General features: G+C 41.9%; 1 protein-coding gene across 11 annotated transcripts in view; it reads right to left on the bottom strand.

Annotated features, from left to right (window-relative positions):
* Nucleotides 1-23,968, bottom strand: part of DMD (dystrophin) — a 3,940,859-nt gene that overhangs the window by 1,402,626 nt on the left and 2,514,265 nt on the right. For all 11 annotated transcript variants that reach the window (XM_073664716.1, XM_073664719.1, XM_073664714.1 and 8 more), the window contains 2 exons: nucleotides 17,051-17,198; nucleotides 8,090-8,239 (listed from right to left, as the gene is read on the bottom strand). In XM_073664716.1, coding sequence (XP_073520817.1) covers nucleotides 8,090-8,239; nucleotides 17,051-17,198 — 298 coding nt within the window. The remainder of the gene's footprint in view (nucleotides 1-8,089; nucleotides 8,240-17,050; nucleotides 17,199-23,968) is intronic.

The raw sequence follows: 23,968 nt of genomic DNA, 5'->3' as shown, positions 1-23,968 counted from the left end.
CAGCATATAGCCATGGACTTTATAACGGACCTCCCTGTCTCTGCCAGTTGTACGGTCATTTGGGTGGTCGCTGACCGCTTTTCTAAGACGGCTCACTTCATTCCCCTGCCGGGCCTCCCGTCTGCATCTGAGTTGGCTAAAGACTTTATCCATCATATTTTCCATCTTCATGGTCTTCCTCTCCACATCGTATCCGATCGAGGAGTTCAGTTCACCTCTCGCTTCTGGTGAGCCATGTGTAAATTGCTGGGGGTCACCTTGGACTTCTCTTCTGCTTATCACCCACAGTTCAATGGTCAAGTAGAGCGAATCAACCAAATTTTAACCAGTTACCTCCGGCACTTTGTTAATGCTCACCATTCCGACTGGGTGGATCTTTTACCGTGGGACGAATTTTCCTACAATAATCACGAGAGCGAATCTTCCTCTAAATCCCCGTTTTTTATAGTCTACGGTCAGCATCCTCGGATCCCATTTCCCGTCTCCACCTCGGTGGACAATCCGGCTGCGGAAACTCTTGTTAGCGAAGTTTCCTCCATTTGGGAAAGTACCAGATCTGCACTTCTTCAGTCATCCGAGCGGATGAAAAAACAGGCTGACAAAAAACGTCTGGATCCGCCTCAATTCCATCCTGGAGATAAAGTCTGGCTCTCGTCCAAATATGTCCGGCTCAAGATTCCTTCCTACAAGTTAGGGCCTTGGTTCATCGGCCCACTGGAAGTTATCAAACAAATCAACCCGGTGGCCTATAAATTGAAACTCCCGGCCAACTTGCGGATCCCTAACTCCTTCCATGTATCTCTACTCAAACCCGTTGTACTTAACTCTTTTTCCAAGTCTACAGGTACGCCTCCTGCTCCGGTTTCCGCTGAAAACGAGTTTGAGGTAGAGAACATTCTGGCCACCAAAAGGTTAAGAGGAAAAACCTTTTTTCTAGTGGATTGGAAGGGGTTTGGTCCTGAGGAGAGAACGTGGGAGCCCCGGGAGAACATCCATGCCCCTCTCATCCTTGATAAATTTCTCTCTGGCCTAAAAAAGGGGGGCCTAAAGGGGGGGTAGTGTAGCGTCGGCGTCCCTGCCTCCTGCTAGGCAGGGAGGCCGTTCCCCTCACCTCTCCGCTCCGTGCCTGGCGTCCTCCTCCCGCTCTGCTGGCAGCGCGCGCTGCATCCCAGTCACTGTGCTTATGGCGCGCGCGCGCTCTCTCTCTCTTAAAGGGGCCGTGCACCGTTCTAAGGAGTCCCCGGCCAATGGCCAGAGGATCTCACCATATATAAGGCACCTCCTCCAAAATGGAGGTGCCCGAGCAATGTTTTTGCAAAGCCTTTCAACTCTGCTTCAGCCCTCAGGTCCCGTTGCCAGCTTGTTTTCCAGTGCTGTCTACCTGCTTGCAATCCTGCGGTCCGACAGTCTGCCTACCAGCATTTGCCAGTCTGTCTACGGATCAGTCCGCCTGCAGACCAGGAAGTACCTGCCAGATACCTGCCTGATACCTGCCTGATACCTGTCTGCCTGCTTGCAATCCTGCGGTCCGACAGTCTGCCTACCAGAATCTGCCAGTCTGTCTATGGATCAGTCCGCCCGCGGACCAGGAAGCACCTGCCAGATACCTGCCTGATACCTGCCTGTTACCTCCCTGCCTGCCAGCCTGTCCAGAGACTCTTACCCGCTCACCTGGGAGCGCTCACCTGCTACCCGCCTGCTAGCCTACCTGGAGGCTTAGCCGTCACTTGCTGTGACTACCAGCCTGTCCAGAGACTCTTACCCTGCTGTCTCTTGCTGTGACCACCAGCCTGTCCAGAGACACTTATCCTGCTGTCACTTGCCGTGACCACCAGCCTGTCGAGAGACTCTTACCCTGCTGTCACTTGCTGTGACCTCCTGCCTGTCTAGAGACTCTTATCATGCTGTCACTTGCCGTGACCCCCCGCCTGTCAAGAGACTGTCCCCGTCACTTGCCGTGACCTCCTGCCCTTCTACCCAGAGACTGTCCCTGTCACTAGACGTGACTGCCTGCCTGCTTTCCCTGGGAGCCACCCGCTTCCTTACAAGGACTGCCCCTTTGTATAGTAGCTCAGAGGTTCCACCTCCCAGACCCGTTACAGTTATTACTTACATTGTAAACTTCCTGCCAATTTATCCTTTGTCCCTTTTGAGTACATTTCCCAAGAGGCAGAGTTGTACATGTCCCACAGCACCCTTATTTCCATCCTCAATGTCTGCCCACTCCAACCCATTCTGAGACTCCCATACAGTCTCAAGATGGATAAATCACTGTCCAAAGTTTCTTCCTAACATACATTCCACTTTACATGGTAAGTACTATCCTGGCACTCTCCTGAAGTTAATAATGTTACTTACAGATGCTGACATTGACACAACACAGGCTGAGTGTACAATAGGGTCAGATAATGTACTCATGTACTATAATGTAATCTAGCACTCTGGAAGGCCCAGCATCATCCTCTCTGGCCAAAGTCTGCTAAAATTACTTGTTTTATGTGTAGCTTGCAATGTGCTATCCCTGTAGTCCCTCCCTTCTTGTACGCATCTCCAGTCACTGTAAACTTGCCAATGATCACAGGCAACTCAATCCATGACATCATCATTGATAGCTCTTTGCAAAGCTGCTGGATAAGTCATTCAAAACACAGATAAAAATACTTTGTGCTCTGTAGTTTGAACGGACTGAAGCAGAAAATAAGGAGCCAAATGTGACATCACTACATGTGACTGCTCTTGAACATAATCAACAGCCTCTGCAATTCAGAGTAAAGAAGAGATAAATAAATGTTAAAACTGTAATTTTTATTGATCAATATATTTAAAATACAATAATTAAAAAATGAAAGGTATAAAAAGAGTGGCCAGCAGGGGGATACCCGTCCTATCACTGAATCAATGTCTAGATAAACACAATTTTCAAGTATAGCATAAAGATGAAACATTTCCCTTAATCACATTAATAGCTGACACCAACAACCCTATGTCAACCATCTGCTGAACAGGCAGCATCTCCCCAAATGTATAACCTGCTAATGGGATAAAACATATATATGACCTAAAGTGAGCAATAAAGATTATCTACATCTTGTGCTTAACTTCCCATTTATGATAAAAAATAAAGATGTTTGGGAGATAGTATATACCTTGTAAGAAATGGTGCAGCAGGAGAAATGATGATCCAGGATAGGAACGATGTCCCCCTCACACTGACGCGCATTTTGCCCACTAGCTTCTTCTGGGGGCATGAAGAAACTAGTGGGCGAAACACACGTCGGGGCGAGGGGGACAGAATCCTTATCCTGGATCATCATCAATACTTTGTAGAGAATCTATTCCTGGCAATGACTGCCTGAAGCCTGTAAGCAATGGACATCACCAATGCTGGGTTTCCTCCTTTGCAATGCTTTGCCAAGCTTTTACTGCAGCTGATTTCAGTTGTTACTTGTTTGTGGGTCTTTCTGCCTTAAGTTTTGTCTTAAGCATGTGAAATGCATGCTCAATGGGGTGTAAGATCTGGTGATTGACTTAGCTATTACAGAATATTCTATTTCTTTGCCTTAAAATACTGCTGGGTTGCTTTCGCAGTATGCTTTGGGTCCCTGTCCATCTGTACTGTGAAGCGCCGTCCAATCAACCTTGCTACATATGGTTGAATCTGAACAGAAAGTATAGCCCTGTACACTTCAGAATTCATCCAATTGCTTTTGTCTTCAGTCATATCATCAATAACCACCAGTGACCCAGTGCCACTGCAAGCCATGCATGGCCATACCATTACACTGCCTACACACAGAGAATGTGGAGTACTTTGGATCATGAGCCGTTCCAAGCCGCCTCCACACTTTCTTCTTCCCATCATTCTGTCACAGGTTGATCTTAGTTTCATCTGTCCAAAGAATGTTTTACCAAAATTGGGCTGGCTTCCTTAGATGTTTTTTCACCAAGTCTAATCTGGCCTTTCCTTAAGGTGAGCAATATGTATTTGCTCTCATGAAGTCTTATCTTTATGTTAGACTTGGATACTGAAACACCTACTGCCTGGAGAGTGTTCTTCACTTGGGTGGATGTTGTGAATGGGTTTTTCCTCACCATGGAAAGGTTTCTGCGATCATCCACCATTGTTGTCTTCCGTGGTTGTCCAGGCTTTTTTGAGTTCCCAAGCACACTAGTGTGCTCTTTTTTTTGAAGAATGTACCAAACTGTTGATTTGGACATTCCTAACATTTCTGCTATTTCTCTGATGGATTTCTCCTTTTTTTCAGTCTGATAATGTTCTTTTTCTCTTACATAGAGCGCTCCTTTGTCCACATGTTGTAGATTCACAGCAACAGCTTCCAAATGTAAATTCCACAATTGAAATCAGCTCCAGACCTTTTACATGCTTAATTGATGATGGATTAATGAGGGAATAGCCCATGCAACCCAATACAAATTGGCCAGTTACTTTTGGACCCTTTAAAAAGAGCTGTAATGCCTAAACCCTTACTCCAATTAGGGTGTGAATATCCACAAGTTAAAGCTGAGAGTCTGTGCTTTAAGCCCATATTGATTATATAACTGTATCTTGAATATGTTTTGGAAAACAGCTAAAATGGCAAAACTTGTGTCACTGTCCAAATATTTCTGGACCTAATTGTATGTAAATAAATATTATTTGTCTGACAATTACCTTGAAGATATGATGATGAGCTATTGTAATACAATTGTTGAAATCACTGAATGTTGAAAAACTCATACATAAAAATCCAGGTTGAAAGAGTTGTCAAGTGCTGCAAATGTTATAAAATTACAAAGAAAAAACACTATTTTGTCAATGCATTTCAACCAAACCTCCAAGTGCAGCATCACTTACAGACCAAGGATATTTCCAGAAAATCTGCACTGAATCAGAAGTGAAGGAGATTAATAGTGTTTTTTTCTGATAGTTTATACAATTTTTGTCTCATTTTTTTAAAAACAGACAACTCTTTTAAGTGCTGTATTAATAGACCTTTAACTCATGCTGCCTGTTATTGATCTGGCTTGTTGTCTCTTTGTAATAACTTTCATTCTATTCATTCTGGAGATTAGCATGTGAGTTAATAATCATTGCCTTGACTATATGGTTCCATTAGCGACAAAGATATTAAAGGCTCAATCCTGACTTAGTTAAATGGAATGGCAGCCAAGAGATTAATAAGGACCATCAAGTTTAACTTTATTATGATAACGTATGTAAGTTGGGGTCATTTTCCTCACTGTAAATACTCTGAAAAAGTTTACTGAAAAGATCTATTGATGATAATATTAAGATATGTTCAAAGAGTATTTCTGAAACAACAAAATCTTCAAAGATGATTGAAGATAATAAACTTGGGCTATAGCTGATTGCAGCCCAAGGCATTAAAAGCAAATAAGCCAATTATAATTACATTGAACACTTCCATATTTGTAGATGTCAAAGCTTCTTTTTGAGCCACTTTAATTTATTATTTAGTGGGGAAAAATAAAGTTGTTACCCTAAGTCTGTTTTGGAGTTTAAGAAGTAATTACTGAGCAATCATTAGTCAAGTAGATAAACCTTAGAAGCTGACATTAGTGAATTGTCCTTCTAGACAGGAAGCCATTCTGATGAATTTTTTAGGAGGTAAAAAATAAGACTGTTACTTTAACAGTAATTGAATTGCCTATAGCAAGTAAATAACTGTTTACCAGAAATAACCTGCAAGATATAGCTGTATAACTTTATAAAATGTCCACCACCTCAGGAAGCTGAAGTCATGATAAATAAAGATCCATCCCATGGATTTTACTGTACAAGATTCATATTTGCTCAGAATTTAGTATAGCTTCATAGCAAACGACCATTGGTATTACTGCTTATGTGCACCGTAGTTTTCAATATGATGCTTTTAACAATCCAGTTATCCATGATTATAAGCAGAAACCTTCCTATTAATAAGAACTATAAGGCATCATTTAGATGCCATATTTATATGTACGTGTCGTCACCAAGTTTTTCACAGAACATACAGTATATCCATTATAATACCTAACAAAATGAGAATATACCCTACAGTAAGCAAATAAGTAAATAGTAATAGCACATGTAAATGACATAGGGTACTTAGCTAACACTATTTTGATTAAAAAAGTCATCCCAACCCAGCAAGGTGTACCCAATTGGTCCCTAATAGGGTTGAGCGAGTATGTTCTGTCCGAGTATGCTCGGGCCGAGCTCCAAGTATTTATAGCTGCTCGGTGAAAAGGTTAAATCGCTCCCGTGTGCATGATTTGCAACTGTTTGGCTGCTTTATTACATGTGAGGAATGTGTAAGAAATAGACATTCCTCACATGTAATAAAACTGTCAAACAGTTGCAAATCATGCACACGGGAGCGATTCAACCATATCACCGAGCAGCTGTAAATACTCAGAGCTCGGCCCGAGCATACTCGCCGAAAGGGTTAATAGAACATACTCGCTCATCACTAGTCCCTAACTCTTGTAGTTCACCTCACTATGTGTCAGCAGACTTCAAAATAGATGGGGGCAGAGCAGGATCCAGAACCGACTGTTCAGACACTTGCCCAACTCTGCCCCCATCTATTTTGTCGTTTGTAAACACATAGTGAGGTGAGCTACAAGAGTTAGGCACTGTTCCGATTGGGTACACCTTGTCAGGGTGGGATGGATTTTAAGCTTATTTTGTTAAAAATAGTGGTAACTATTAAGTATCGTATGTTATTTATATATACTGTTACTATTTACTTATTTACTTACGACAGGGTATTTGCTAATTTTGTTTTTTTCTTAGATTCTGTGTATTAAATTACCACAGTGTGAATGTGCAACTACATTGCACTGATACCAACATATATTCCCGCTCACTTCTTTGGTTTCACTTTAGTTTTTTTGTACTTTGTACAAACAGGGGCATGGCTTCCCTTTTTGGGCTGGGCATTTTGTTTATATAGCTTTCCACAGAGAGGTGACTGAACAGTCCGGTCTGGGTCCTGCTCTGCCCCCATCTATTTTGATGTCTGCTGACACATAGTGGGGTAAACTACAAGCGTTAAGGAATTTCCCAATTGGGTAGACCTTGTATGATGGTGGTATGGCTTTTACAATTTTTTGATCAAAATTTGTTTAACTAAGTACCCTATGTTATTTACATGTGCTATTGCTATTTACTTGCTATAGAGTATATGATCATTTTGTTTTTATTTTAGGTTCTTTCTGTTAAATGGCGGCAGTGTGAATGTGCACCTATATTGCACTTATGCCAACATATATTCCAGCTCATTTCTTTGTTTTCATGTACCCATTATAGCCTATGTTATAGCCTGTGTGGCTGTTTACATGTTCATATTCTTTGCAGAAAGTGTGTTCACAACAAAATCATGGTGATATGTCCATTTATGATCCGAGCTATGGATCAGAATCACCTATACAAGTCTAAGAGTCCATGAAAATCACTGGTAGCACAAAGATTCCATCCATGCGTGATCCAAGTGTTGTCCATTTCTAATATTACAATGGTAGGCAAAGCTTTATAATTTTTTTTTTATGTGAGAAAATCACTGATAAAATACTTATGGTAAAACCTAACACATGTATCAAATGCTGATGATAATTTGATCCAAACACTCATATGACATATGTGAAAAAACTGACTTATGAATGAGGCCTAATATATTTCAAAATCGGAATGAAGCTGCCAAGAATTACCCCATTCTGCAGCTCAATGTAAATCCTTCCTCCATATATATCAAATCGCATCTGTGTGTCTTATCTACACTACAAAACACAATACCGTACATGTACCTTCACTAAAGGAAAAACTGTACATTTAGCAAACTTTTAACAGTGTTTCTTCACACTTCACAATTTTCCAATTTAAGAATGTTTCTTCACACTTCACAGATACTACCACATGAAAATAAAGTAAATATAATATTATAATCTTCATTTGCAATAATAAAAATACAACTTGAATATACTTTGGTATTTCAGTATTTGAGGTTATATATCAAGAGATTTTTATCACATCTATGTAAAGTGGCCTATGAAATGTATTTAATAAATTTTAACATCTAAAACGTACCTTTATCCAACGCTGATTAGCCTCTTTGAGGCCGACCTCTATTTTTCGCTTTTCTTCTGGAGCTATTGTAGTACTTTCTATTGCTGTCCCTCCAGTTTCGTTTAATTGTTTCAAAACTTCCTTACGAGGTAGAAGCTCTTCTACCTTCACCTGAGAAATAAAAACACAATAAGTGTACTCTTAGTCTACATCATGTATACCTAGCACTCAAAGGTGTATAAAGCAGTCAGGATACACTTTCTAATATCAGCTAAACATTCTGCCCGTACATCATGACCTGCAACTAAAGGACAAATAATTTTATTTTAAGAATGATCACAGGAAATACAGAAGCAATATCACAACAGTTCTGGTCACTGCTGTTGGCCATTTCTTTACAGAACCATGTGGTTAGTAGGTAATGCAAGAGTTTATACAGTATGTCGCCTTTCTTCATCTTCTATTGAATGTAGGAAAATGTCTTTTCAACTCTTGGTAAGGCTTTTTGTCACATTTGTACCTGAGATGAAACTGACTGATCACCACATGGCTACGGACAAGCTCACACTTCATTCACAATGATCAGACCACAAAACACATTTCAAATGGTCTTATTAAAGTCTGATAGAAACACCTGTGTCTCTTTTAGTCTGAATTACTTTTAGTTTTGGCTTTTAAAGGTTCAAGAGATCAAATAAAAATATTACTTTTATACCATGGTAGTTTCAATTAATTGTCTTTACAGGGTTAAACTCTCTTGTCTGAGGAAGAGACATCTGTCTCTATACATGCTGCAATGCAAATAGTGAAGTCGGAGGTTTATCCCCAGAATTTGTGCAGTGAAGTCAGCAATGATATCCTCTATGAAGATAATGACCTATAAAAAAACTGCAGCAACTATGTTCCCATGTAAGATGTGGATACCTTTTTATACAATAGTAAACATGAGCGACTGTCCTGAAATTACTTTTGGGCAGATTCACTCAAATCGATCAGCAGATTTGATTTGATCCGAATAAAATGTAATCAGAATCATAGGTTCTCTAAAAAGGCATTTATTATGTACTGAAGTCTCTCCTGAATGCAAAGCATATTAACTGTAGGTTTAGGAAGGGGTTAAAAGTAATCAACATGAAAATGGAGGTATCCAGTAATAAATTAAAAACTAAAAACAAATTTATTCAGTCATCATAAAATCAATCAAAACATGATGCACAAATACACCGTCAACGCGTTTCCGATGCACAGTGTTTCCTAAGTCATGGCATGACGCATTGTGCATCGGCTAAGAATTGGCGGTGTGTCTGTGCACTATGTTTTATTTGATTTATTTTATAACTGAAGACTAAATAAAGTTTTTAATCTAGAGTGTGTGATACCCCACTTTTCATTTGAATGTCTGACAACGCATGGATGCATTGCTTGCACTTTATGAATATAAAATATATGCCACAGCAACACCCCATCAAGTCATCCATTGCTCCCTCTGGTCTTCTTTCTTGGATCTTCTGAAGCTGATTAGGCAAAACATGGTCATGTTAGGCCTATTCTTTTCCAGAAGATCTGAACACTGAAGATCCATGTGACAGTGTTTTGGGAAATTTGAAATTAATTAATCTAATCAATAGATCAACAAAGCCTAGTCCCTCTCACAGGAAGAAGACTGTGTTTAATCCAAGATCAAAACAGAGGAGGTAATGAGACACAGACAGAGTTTTGTAATTACACATAAACAATCCCATGGTGTGATCTGTAACATTATGAGAAAACAGTGGCTTATTCTCCTGAATGACCTCTTTCTTAAGGATAAGCTGCCGTACCACTATGTGATGCCTAATAGGAGATCTAGAACCATTAAAATCAAGGGCAAACATGCCATTGGTACAACCTGTTCAGTCGCATAGGGGCCCAAGAGGTAAGGGGGTCACTACGACCTCCACACAGCAAGAAGCTTCTCTGACAGACACATTATTGGACTGCAAAGGACCTATGTACTGTTTTTTGCACTGTTCTCTCCTGTCTGTGTCCACCCCTGATTACAACCATTCATGTACAAAGCAAACTATGAAAATCTAGAGCAATCTGCCCTCTATTGACCTTACCTACTATAGATGGAAGTTTCAAATGCAATAGGAACAAATTAATATTCTTACAAACATTCAAAACAGATTTACTACATTCTGAAGTAACACGTCACAGGGCAACAATTTTCTATCAACAACATTTTAAACTGCGCCTCATCTTCCATATTTTATTTACTTGAATGTTCTTGGGGCCTACCATATGGTAGCTGTCCCACCATAAGTTTCAGAACCATTTCTATTGTTAAGAAAATTTTGTTGTTACATAGTGTCCCACCACACAGCGTGTGAGGAGCTGGTCTTGTTCTAGGACTATTGTGCCAATGGACGTAGAGCGGAGTCCGCGGCTCTAATGGATGCATACTTTTTCCATCACGGAGCACCGGTTACATCAATCTTATTGCTGTGTTTTATTAGAGATTTCCTTGCTCATCCGTTCAGCCTCAGGAATCAATGTTTCCATTCAGTGACAGTAAGCAGAGCAAGACGTGCAGGCTGGATCTTATGCATACATAAGGCCAGACCCAAGATCAGTAATCAAGGAACGCAATCATTCCCTGTTCTCCCGTGCACTAGTCCCATTGTGTGGATGGGAACAGTAGACGCAGCAGAGCCGTCACCACTGGGGGTATCACATGCAGTTACAAGTGATGGGCTTCTGGAATATTCTTCACTCTTTGAGCTAAAAGCAAATGTTGAAGGGGGAGGGGGTGAACACTTCTGCCCATCAGGGGGCTGATCCCAGGAAGAGAGGAAAAGAAGCCGCATGTTTTAGTCAGAGAGTTTTGTGGAATGACGTAGAAGGGAGAGGATGGAGGCTGAGGTCCTGAAGCCCATGGAAGGATAACCTATGGAGTTTGAAGATTGGTTGCTGACTGAGATGGATATACATGCTACAGTTGTGGGATCTGTCGTCTGGATTTGATGAACTTTCTTAAGGACTGTTGCTGCTAGAAACATGGGCTTCTATTGTGTTATCTGTCGCCTGGAAAAGCGTGAACTGTGACTACATACTATACTAGCGGAATATATGAAATCTGTGGGCCAACCAAAAGTTGGGAGACAGTGAGTATCTCTCAGTAGGAGATAGTCAAACTACCGATCCCGGATTGGTAACTTGAGGACTGAAAGAATTTACCTGGAGTTGTAAAACCATGGATGTAAGGAATAAAAAATAGTTGCATTGTTAAACTGCCTAGGTGAATATTACAACCCACAGCCTCAGATCTTCACACAGTGCTTTAACATAATTCAGATTTTTCGGATTTTTTTGTGATGCTGATTGACCATATCAATAATTCCAATAATTATACTTTAAACTTTTTAAAACTTAGAAAATCATGCAGTATCAATGACACTTTCAGCCAATCAGGCTTAAATGAAGGCTTGGAAAAAATCTTTGAAAAGCTTCTTTGCTATACTGTATATGACTACTGTAGAACTAGATTATATAGAATAAAGTCACATACAACCTGTTACATTTGACAAATATTTATGTATATCTTTTGCTACTCCAGTTGGACAGGAGCCTCCTACATCTGAATTAATTTTCTTCTTAATTATTACTGCACTGCAATCATCTATCTTTTTTAGGTAAATCTGCCTTGTATCAGGAGGTAGGCAGTATATAACAGGCCATTTCTGCCTTTTGGGTGGGAGTGTGGTAAGTTAACATCTATAAGATATTAAGAAACATACAGCTTTACTAGCACCCTAAATAATAAATCTGTCCAGCAAGGGAAGCTGGGTTTATGTTACTATGTAGAAATTCAGATTTGCAAATCAGGAATATTGCAGATGCTGTGCGCTAACTCTTGGATAAATCTTTTCAAGATCTCCTAAATGGCATTGTTACATTTTACTACTCTAACTTTCCAGTAACCTCCCGTATATGATATATTTTTCATTTTTACTTAATTAGCCCAGCAGATTTTTGTATTTACACAAGTGAATAGTTGTCTGTTTTTTTTTACTGGTGACACAATCTACATTGTAAAATATTGAATATTCTGTCTTATTATTGTTACTTTATTTATATCTACTGGTGTAATACTGTATTTACAAATAATCTGACATTCTTTGCACTGAGGTATGTTTGTAGTGATAAAATTATTGACTACACCTCCATCAGAGACAAGACTGAGTAGAACACGGATTTCTGTCATGCTTCTGAATTTGAACCCTTGATTTTGTGTTCTGTGGTCGGCGTCTTTTTCAACTGAGCCACAACAGATACATCTTTTCTTTGGGTGTTTTAGTTCTGTTATCTTTGTTTCTGTCAGTTTTGGATAACAGGTGTTTTTCATTAACTCTGTTTGTCTGCCCTATCACCTTTCGGGTGCAGCTTTAAATACCTTCGCCTACTGATGTTCCCTGCAGGTGATAGACTTTGTTGGATTCATTCACTCTGCTGTAGTTTGTTTTGGTTGTAGCTGTTTTGTGTGTGATTCCTTTACTCCTTAGGCAATCACCAGCATGTCGCACACAACATCACCGCTTCTTTGAGAAACTCTGTGTGTGACAGGGTGCATTTCACCACAGACACTTGGACGAGTAGGCATGGACAGGGGCGTTACATGTCGCTGACTGGGCACTGGGTAACTATGATGACAGCAGGACAAGGGGCTGCTGTCCAAGTCTTGCCGTCCCCACGAGTTGTGCGTCAATCCTCTTTATGTCAAAGTTCCTCTACTGTTTCTGCCTCCTCAACCTCCTCTCGGTCTTCCACCTGCACCCAAAGCCTGTCTGGTCATGCAACAAGCTTTCTAACTGCGCAGAAGGGATCCTGCACACCTCCTTACTATGCTGGCAGTAGGGCTCAACGTCATCAGGTGGTTTTTACATTGAAATGTCTGGGAAATGTGAGTCACACAGCTGAGGAGTTGTGGTCAGCTCTGGAGAACCAATTTCATGAATGGTTGTCTCCACTGGACCTGAAACCAGGGAAGGCCGTGTGCGACAATGCTGCAAACCTGGGTGCGGCCCTTCGCCGGGGCAATGTCACACACGTGCCTTGTATGGCTCACGTGTTGAACCTGGTTGTCCAGCAATTTTTAGCCCACTATCCCAGACTAGATGGCCTTCTGCAGAGGGCACGGTCGCTGTGTGCTCACTTTCGCCGTTCGCATCCCGCAGCTCAGCGACTTACATCTCTACAGAAGTCGTTGGGCCTGCCACTTCACCGGCTAAAATGCGATGTGCCTACCCGGTGGAATTCAACTCTGCACATGTTGCAGCGACTGTGGCAGCACTGACAAGCCCTGGTGCAATACGTTCTGACGTATAGCCTGGGCCAACGAGATCCAGAGGTGGGGCAAATCACGCTGGAGGAGTGGTCTCAGATCAGGGACCTATGCACCCTTCTGCACAGTTTTGAAATGGCGACGAAGATGTTTAGTGCTGACGATGCCATTATCAGCATGACTATTCCGGTGATTTACATGCTGGAGCACATGTTAAACAGAATTCGGAGTCAGGTGGTGGCACAAGAGGAGGTGGAGGAAGTAGAGGAGGAGGAGTTGTATGCGGAAGGGCTAACATCTGCAAGGTCCAGACGGTCGGCAGCACCAAGGCGGCAGGCATGTGAGGGTGGGGGAGATGGTTTTACCAGGGCTCATGGTAGCAGCCAAACTAGTGAGGAAGGTGCAGGAGCCCAGGAAGAAGTGGAGGACGAACTGATGGAAGACTCATCAGATGAGGGAGACCTTGATCACATTTCTGTTGTGCGAGGTTGGGGGGAGAGGACAGAGGAAGGAAGCATGATTGTTACCTCGCCACCAACACAACAGGGACTTGGTGCTCCTGGATGCGCAACACACATGAGTGCCTTCTTGCTGCACTACCTGCAACATGACCCTCGAATTGTGAGAATTAGAAATAATCCTGACTACTGGGTTGCCACACTGTTAGATCCCCGGTACAAAAGTAAATTTGCAGAAATTATTCCTGCCATAGAAAGGGATGCACGCATGCAGGAGTATCAGCAGAGACTGTTGCAGAATCTTACATGTGCTTTTCCACAAAATACCAGTGGTGCACGTAGTGAATCTCACAGTTCCAACTTGCCAACCGTGGGACCGTCAAGTGTTCAGCACTCAAACCGTAACAGAACCACAGTATCTGCTGGTAACATCAATTTTGCGGAATCATTTCACCACTTTTTTAGCCCATCCTTTGCAAGGCCACAGGAGACAAGAAGTCTGACACATAGTCAACGCCTAGAGACGATGGTACAGGAGTATCTCCAAGTAAACATTGAAGCCACGACTGTGTCACTGGACCCTTGCTCTTTTTGGGCTTCCAATCTGGATAAATGGCCGGAGCTAGCCACTTACGCCTTGGAGATCTTGTCATGCCCCGCAGCTAGCGTTCTGTCTGAACGTGTGTTCAGCGCTGCTGGTGGTGTGCTGACAGATAAGCGCACGCGGCTCTCCACTGATAATGTAGACAGACTCACGTTCATAAAGATGAACAAATCATGGATCCGAAACGACTTTTCTACCCCTGTGTCATCCTGGGGAGAGTAAAAGCTTGATGATTGGTTAAAATCACCCTACCAACCGTTTTAAGCTTTCAAATTACTAATCATGTTTATCTGTATCTTGGCTGGAAAATAATTTGGGCTTTGTAGCAGTGTGCAGCACTGATTCTATTAGGCCATCTATAATAAGCTCCACCAGATTTAAAATTACTAATCATGTTTATCTGTATCTTGACTGGAAAATAATTTGGGCTTTGTAGCAGTGTGCAGCACTGATCCTATTAGGCCATCTATACTAAAGCTTCACCAGATTTAAAATTAATAATAATTTTTAGCTGCATCTAGCCCGGAAAATAATTTTGGGGCTCCGAGATGCGCAAGACACATAAGTGCCTTCTTGCTGCACTACCTGCAGCATGACCCTCATATTGTCAGAAAATCCCGGCTGTTAAGCAAGCTACACCACCTGTAGTTTGGACACTTCATTTTTTCAAAGGAAATGCTTCGGGACCACGGGATACTCAGTGAAGAGCATCAGGAGGCACCCCAAGGCATAGGGGCTCGGACTGGCAGTAGGATGCCTTGCGGTGGACAGCCGAGCTCGATCCTTAAAAAAGCTTTTTAACTGCAGCAGCTTTAGTGGACGCTACTGGAGCTGGAATTACGCGGCTGCTGGCATGAGACTTGCCCTCCAATAGATCCTTGTAAATGGATTTAAAGTGTATTTATTCAAATTAGAGAGACAATTTAAATTAAAAAGCTTAGAGCTGCCTCCACCACAGGGGGGCTCGCTCGACCCACCAGCGGACAGGCACCAGTATTGGGAGAGGGGGGCTGGCCGTCAGGGTTCACCGCGGCTCTGACACAAACCCGGCGACACGGAGGTGGCACGGGCAGGAACGGACTGAACGTGTCGGCTTCTCACTTTTTGGATTTTAGAAGGGCATGACATGCCTATATCTGTGTCTCCCCCTCCTTTTACTCCTCCACCTCTTTTCTTTTCTCATGACTATATGTACTTGTCACTTTTCCATGTGTTAGTTGTGTCTTCTGAGCAGTTTGTCAGCTTTTGGACACCTTTGAAGGTGTTTTCTATGTGTTTCTATGTGTTTTTGTTTGCCTGCCATTGGTTTTAACGGTGTTCGAAGGTGTTCGACGAACAGTTCGACGAACAGTTCGGCGAACACACGGGTGTTCGACGAACCGAACCGAACTCGAACACTACGGGGGTGGCTCAACACTAGTGCTGATGCCTGGTTATTTTTTATCGTACAGCTATTTATGAGGGTGATATAAACTCCAGTTTGTCTGTCAATTTCCCTCCAACACAGATTAAACTAAATCTAAGGGACTTAATCCCTATAAAAAAATCATACCTATAGTGAACTAATCTTTGCATTTAGTGTTAAGAAAATAATTTTTAATCAACATACTGATTAGGGCTCTTAGTGCACCCTTGGCATAGCCCTAGCTCAATGCACCATTCCAACTCCTGAAACAGCGTCACAATGCCCCTCCATGCATCTTGATTGATAGTGTTTGACTGCCCAGAGTGAGTACTGCATGAACACAATTCTCCTGGGTGTGAGTAGACACACTGACAGTTCGGGAGAAAAGGCAGCATGAGCACGCATTGTTACTGCAGGAGCTGGAGCGCACACATCTCTGCCGTGGGCACTCACTATGCTACCCCCAGAAGAGTAGCAAGCAATCGAAGCAGCGATGTCTGTGTGCATGTTCACCAGCTCCTGCACTGTCAGTGTGCCCGTTCACACAGTAGGATTCTTTTAAGACAGCACTCACACTAAGGATGTAAGGAGCACCCTAATTTTCATATTGATCAAACAGTTTTTTCTGAACATTAAAAGTAATGATTAATCTATTTAAGGACATTTATAAGGACTAAGCCACACTGTGTGACTGTGCATTAACTTTAATTTGCATGAAAGTCTTCATTTAAAGCAACATGCTCAGGTTACAGTAAATTTTACCTTGTAGTTCCAGTAATATTACAGTTAATGACTTATTAGGGTTTACTTAACATGACAGTAGCTTTTCATATTGAGCATATACTGACTCCAATGTGGATGCAAACTACTTACTGTGGGTATGATTGACAATCGATTATTTCAAAATTCAATATCTTATATACGCTCCTCCACCGCAACCCCCCGACCCTCCACAGCCGGAATATACTATAAGTATATACTTAAGTATAAGCCAAGGGGGTCTTTTTCAGCATAAAAAATGCTGAAAAAGTTGACTGATACACGAGTATATACGGTATGTGCATTTCAGTAGTTGCAGCAAGGTAATAAAACTCCCCTTCAACTAAATGAATCCGTGTATAATATTCACATAAAACATTCAAAACAGGCTATTCAACAATTATAATCAAACCTTTCAAATAAATCACGTTACCTTTACTTTCTCCAATAGTTCATTTAGTTGAAGATCATTCCCTTGTTCTGCTGGTGTACTAGCAATTTCCTCTGCATCTTCTAACCAAGTTCGAAATTTAATTAAGTCTTCTTGTAGTCCATATAACTTTCTCTTTTCTTCTTCCAGCCTATATAAACAAGTATATACAACCATAATTTAATATTCAATATATATTTAATGTATTTAAAAAAATGCTAAATTGATATTCAATTTCCATTTACTCTAAAAAATATAGTTATTTCAATATATTACATGTAACCTAAAATGGATTCATACAAAACACAACACCCCCTAGAAAAAAAACAAAACAGAAAAAAACAAGTCATAATAATGCTGTATTACAAAAAAAAATGATTTTACCCTTACATCATCACTTGCTCTCTTTCACCACTCCTTGTGAATCAATTGGTAACAATACAACTACAGCACAATTGACTGCTGCAGACAATCACTGGGCTCAGCAGTTCAGTCGGTTTAGACGGCATAAGCTGTTGAGCTCAGTGGTTTGCTGCAGTGGCCACACATGCTCTAGTGATGATGTCACCACAGCAGCTTGCAAACAATCACTAGACGCAGCGACGGGGACATGCACTGAAGCAGGGGCAGGAGAGTGGTCCATTTAACTGCAAAAAAAGCTTTTATGTGGAAATTCACAGTATCAATATGTAACTGTCATCTCAAGTTGCTTCCTAATAAAATTGTTTGTGTATTGCAACACTAATTCTGTCAATTATTTTACTTGCATGTTGCAAAATTCATTATTTTTTTCCCCTACACATGCTCTATCTCTCAAAAATGAATGGAAACTTTCTGATATGATGTCTCCTATGTATTGAACACTGAGAAAAGGAACCTCTACATCTCTATTGTTCTCTAACACACTGAGCAGCAGAAGCAGCATGGAGGACTTTATAAAGTCCTCCAGGGGAGGAGTCCTGAGGAGATAATTTGCATAGTCCCACTGCATTTTGGGGTAAGTGAAGAGTCTCCGCGAGCTCAAAGAACACTGGATTTTGGCTGTTGGAGCTGAAAAGAGGACATCGGTAAACCGCGCGCCTACCGGCGCGCGCATTTTGAAGCTTTTTTTTTAAGCTTTTTTCACTGTTTTCAGAACATTAACAATAAGAACATGGAAGAGTCCAGGAGCCATTTGGTGAGCTGCATATCCTGCTACATGTTCACAGACTTGCTAGTGGAAAAGCCAAACTTCACATGCCAGAAATGCAAGCTTGTGTCCCTGTTGGAGGAAAAGTTGCGAAATCTAGAAGAGAGGTTAACTACCTTGAAAATCATTAAGGAAGGTGAAGAGTTCTTAGACAGAGCAGAATTATCTCTTCATGATTCAGAAAGAGAAGAAATTCGAACTGCACCTGACGAAACAGAGGAATGGAAGCATGTGACCCACAGAAGCAGGAGGATCGAGAGGCAGTCAGCACCCATACTGCTCAGGAACCAGTACCAGGCTCTCACGCAGGAGAACCTTGAAGAAATACAGCAAGATAAGACTTTGCCAGCAATGAATAACCTTGTAAGCCCTCAGAATCCTCCTGGATGGAGAAAGAAGAATGTTGTGAAGAAAAAACGGCGAGTGGTGGTCATGGGGGATTCCCTGTTAAGAGGAACAGAGGCCGCTATCTGCAGACCAGACATAACCTCAAGAGAAATGTGCTGTCTTCCAGGAGCAAAAATTAAAGATGTGTCTGACAGGATATCAAGACTCTTCAGACCTACAGATCACTACCCATTCCTGCTAATACATGTGGGGACAAATGACACTGCAAGAAAGGACCTGGAAACCATCTGCAGTGACTTTGAAGACTTAGGCAAGAAAGTGAAAGAATTGGGAGCGCAGGTGGTCTTCTCATCCATCCTCCCAGTGGATGGCCATGGAACAATGAGGTGGAATAAGATTCTACAGGTGAACAACTGGCTACGTCGATGGTGCCGTCAACAAGGATTTGGATTTCTGGATCACGGAATGAATTACCTATACGATGGACTACTTGCTAGAGATGGGGTGCACCTTACGAAGACTGGAAAACATGTATTTGGAAGTCGCCTTGCTACACTCATCAGAAGAGCTTTAAACTAGAACAATGTGGGAAGGGAAGCAAAAGGCCAGAAAAAGCCATACAGCTGACAAATGCTATTGAGATCTCTGCTACTGAAAGTGGAAAAGAAGAACAAAGACAAAACAATTTAAATAATAAAAATATGGGAGGAAGAGAAACCAATCACAAACTAAAATGTTTTTATACAAATGCACAAAGCATGGGCAACAAACAAGGAGAATTGGAACTACTAATGCAGGAAAAGGAATATGATGTCATTGGAATCACTGAAACTTGGTGGGACGATACACATGATTGGAATAAAAGGCTAAAAGGATACAACTTATTTGCAAGAAACAGACTTGATAAACGAGGAGGAGGTGTCGCATTGTATGTTAGAAAAGCGTATATCTGCACAGAGATTGAAGCTTCAGAGACTGGGAGTTCTGTGGAAACTGTTTGGGTAAGAATACAAGGAGAGAACAACGGAAAGGACACCTTTGTAGGCATTTACTACAGGCCACCTGGGCAAGCTGAAGATATGGATGAACTCTTTATGTATCAAATGACCAAGTTCTCCAAAAAATATGACGTAGTGGTCATGGGAGATTTCAACTACCCAGACATTTGTTGGGAATCTCTCTCAAGTAAAACTAACAGGTCAAGCAAATTCTTATCCTCTCTTGCTGACAACTTTATCTTCCAAAAGGTAGGGGAGAAAACAAGGGGATCTGCTACTTTGGATCTAATCCTTATAAACAGGGAGGAAATGGTTGAGGGGGTAAAGGTGGCTGGGACCCTAGGAGGCAGCGATCATGCTATTATAGAATTTTGGATAACTAGAGGAGGAAGACATGTGAAGACTCAAACTTCAAGGTTAGATTTTAGAAAGGCAGATTTTAAGAGACTCAGAAAGAGAATAGGAGGGATCCAATGGCTGGATGTCCTTAAGGACAAAAATGTCCAGGAAGGATGGGAAATTTTTAAAAATGAGATTCTCAAAGCACAATCATTAACAATCCCGAAAAGTAGGAAGAATGGGAAGCATTTAAGGAAACCAGGATGGATGAACACAGAACTTAAACACATGCTAAAAAGAAAGAAAGAAATGTTTATTAAATGGAAAGAGGGAGGCATATCTAAAGAAGATTATAATGCAGTCTGCAGATCCTTCAGGGCACGTATCAGGTTAGCTAAAGCTGACAATGAATTAAGGCTTGCAAGAGATGTCAAAAGCAATAAAAAAGGATTTTGGGGGTATGTCAAAAGTAAAAGAAAAGTCAAAGATGCTATAGGATTTTTACAGGATCAAAATGGAGAAATGGTAAGAGAGGATGTTGAGAAGGCCGAACTTTTTAATTCCTATTTTGCATCTGTTTTCTCTCAGAAAGAAAATGTAACATCAACTGATCTTCACTGTCCTTTTAAAGGAATAGAGGAATCCAAGTTATCTGTAAACAGAAAGATTGTGAGGGAATATTTAGCTAACATAAATGTGTTCAAGTCTCCAGGTCCAGATGAATTACACCCCAGAGTACTGAAGGAGATCGTAGAAGAAATTTTAGAACCACTCTCCATAATCTTTGAAAATTCTTGGAGAACAGGAGAAGTCCCAGAAGACTGGAGAAGAGCAAATGTTGTTCCTATCTTCAAAAAGGGGAAGAAGGTGGACCCAGGGAACTATAGGCCGGTGAGTCTGACTTCTATACCAGGAAAGATCTTTGAACAAATTATTAAACAACATGTATGTAAGTACATGGATAAGAATGAAGTGATTAACCAGAGTCAGCATGGGTTTGTAACTAACAAGTCATGTCAGACTAACTTAATTTCCTTCTATGACAGAATCACTGACTGGGTGGATCAGGGAAATGCTGTAGATATAGTATATCTTGACTTCAGCAAAGCATTTGACAAAGTATCTCACACCATCCTTATTGAAAAAATGACCAAGTATGCAATGGACCAGGCAACTGTTAGGTGGATTCATAACTGTCTTAGTGATCGGACTCAAAGGGTGGTTGTAAATGGCTTCACATCCAGCTGGATGAATGTCTCAAGTGGGGTACCACAGGGCTCCGTCCTGGGACCTGTATTGTTCAACATCTTTATCAATGATTTAGATGAAGGAATTGAGGGTAAACTGATTAAATTTGCTGATGACACAAAGCTAGGAGGGATAGCTAATACTAGAGAAGAGAGAGAGAGGATTCAAAAAGACCTAAATAAACTGGAGCAGTGGGCAGCAACCAACAGAATGGTTTATAACAGGGAGAAATGCAAAGTCCTAAATCTGGGCAATAAAAATGAAAAAAGCATATACAGAATGGGAGGAATAGAGCTAAGCAACAGTACATGTGAAAAAGACTGAGGTATACTAATAGATCATAGACTGAACATGAGTCAACAGTGTGATGCAGCAGCAAAAAAGGCAAATACAATTCTGGGATGTATTAACCGAAGCATACAGTTTAGATCACGTGAAGTCATTATCGGTCTTTACTCCTCTTTGGTCAGACCTCATCTGGAATACTGTGTACAGTTTTGGGCACCACATTTTAAAAAAGACATAGACAAACTGGAGCAAGTTCAGAGAAGAGCGACCAGAATGGTGACTGGTCTGCAAACCATGTCCTATGAGGAACAGTTGCAGGATTTGGGAATGTTTAGCTTGCAAAAAAGAAGACTGAGAGGAGACTTAATAGCTGTCTACAAATATATCAAGGGCTGTCACATTGTAGAAGGATCATCTTTATTCTCATTTGCACAAGGAAAGACTAGAAGCAATGGAATGAAACTAAATGGGAGGAGACACAGATTAGATATTAGAAAAAACTTTTTGACAGTTAGGGTGATTAATGAGTGGAACAGGCTGCCACGAGAGGTGGTGAGTTCCCCTTCAATGGACGTCTTCAAACAGAGGCTGGACAGACATCTGTCTGAGATGATCTAGTGAATCTTGCTTTGAGCAGGGGGTTGGACCAGATGACCCAGGAGGTCCCTTCCAACTCTACCATTCTATGATTCTATGAAAGCAGTACTGAGCGTTGTTGCTGTGAATACACAACTGGGATGGGATTAAAGGACAATTTCTAGGAACACCACTATCACCCTTTTTCTGTAGCTGCTCCCAATTTTTTCTTCTCCCCACAATAAAGCACATAACAAATAAAAACTAATGCAACATAAAAGAGAAACAGTTATATTAATGAAGTTGCAGTGTTTACTAGCCAAATGGCTTTTGAGAAATCTGGTTGCTGTTGGTAATTGCTTCACTTTTCACCTAATCCTATTTCACATAGAAAAAATATGATAGTTTATTAGAAAACTTTTATAATTTGAATTTGCAATACAAACCTTTTAAAAAATTGAACTTGATGGACCTAGGTCTTTCTTCAACCTATATGACGATGTAACTATGACTTGAAATGTCATCAGTATTGCATTATTATTATTATTATTAGTGTTGAGCATTCCGATACTGAAATATAGGGTATCGGCCGATATTCGCGGTATCGGAATTCCGATACTTAATTCCGATACTTTTACAATATCGAATACCGGAATCGGAAGTTCCCATAATGCCTGCGCTCTGCAGTGTCTCTGAAGGATGACAAGCTGGATGGCAGCGCTCAGCTGCGATCCAGCCTGTCATGAGAATGCCATCGCAGCGTGGGAGAATTCTCCTGATTGTTTAAAAGCCGGCGGGCGGTAAAAAGCCGCCGGCTTTTAAACAATCACACAGCCCCATACTGCTTCCCCGCAGCCTCCCACCCCGATCCTCCGCTCCCCTCGCCACCTCCCATCCCGATCGTAAGTTAGGACCGGGCGGGGAGCGCAGCACCAAGGAGCGGGGAGCGAAGAACCCGGGCGGGGAAGCCGGCAGTGAAAAGACTTCACTGCCGGCTTTCCCGTTCTGTGCTGCGCTTTCCCGCCGGTTATTTCAAATGAAAAGCTGAGGTATCAGGTGATGCCGATCAGCTGTTCATTTGAAGTCGCCACGGTGCCCTCGGAGGGTTCATGTGAGTTCATGCTTCACTGTATTGCATGAACTCACATGAACTTTCCCACTGTCGCACAGGTCAGCCTCACCTCCCAGACCGGTCATGATTGGTGTGTGTGGGTGTCTGTGCGGGTGTGCGCGGTGTGTGGGGTGTCTGTGCGGTGTCTGCGGGTGTGTGCGGTGTCTGTGCGGTGTCTGCGGGTGTGTGCGGTGTCTGTGCGATGTCTGCGGGTGTGTGCGTGCAGGCAGACATAGGCCGATGTGACACTACTACTCCCATCGGCCTATGTCTGTCCCCCGTCCACTCCTGCCAGCAGGATCATCTCGATGGGAGCAGTAGTTCCCATCAGCCTGATCCTGCTATTTAAATTGCCCTACTGTGTCCCCAATAAATGTTAAATACATGTCATTGGTGGCCAGTGGTTGCCTACAATAAATTAGTTCATACATTACCTGTCCCCGCCGATCGCCACCTAAAATAAAGTAAAAAATAAAAAACTACACCTATACTCACCTAGACACCTAATTACCCGAAGCCATCGATCTCCTGTAATAAAATATAAAATAATAAACCACAACCTTATCCTTACCCCTCCGTAGTAGTCCACGAGTGTCCCACGAAGATCTCCAGTTCAGAGCGGCCACATAGAATGTGACCGCTCTGAACCGCTGCCGCCGCTAGAATGATGGGGCCGTAAAGCAGCCCCGTCATTGCATAAGCGGGTTCGCCGGAGTTCAGGCAGCGCTGCTCCGGTCAGCTCCTTTACGGCCCTGCTGTATCGTGAGAAATTCCCATGGTACAGCAGTGCCGTAAAGGAGGTCTCCGGAGTTGCGCTGCCTGAA

Source organism: Phyllobates terribilis, unplaced genomic scaffold (genome assembly GCF_046119375.1).
Source record: "Phyllobates terribilis strain yellow unplaced genomic scaffold, ASM4611937v1 Scaffold_2__4_contigs__length_985480577, whole genome shotgun sequence".
NCBI classification, from domain to species: Eukaryota; Metazoa; Chordata; class Amphibia; order Anura; family Dendrobatidae; genus Phyllobates; species Phyllobates terribilis.
The sequence above is the reverse complement of the archived record's forward strand: the minus strand, read 5'-3'. Positions and strand labels throughout refer to the sequence as shown.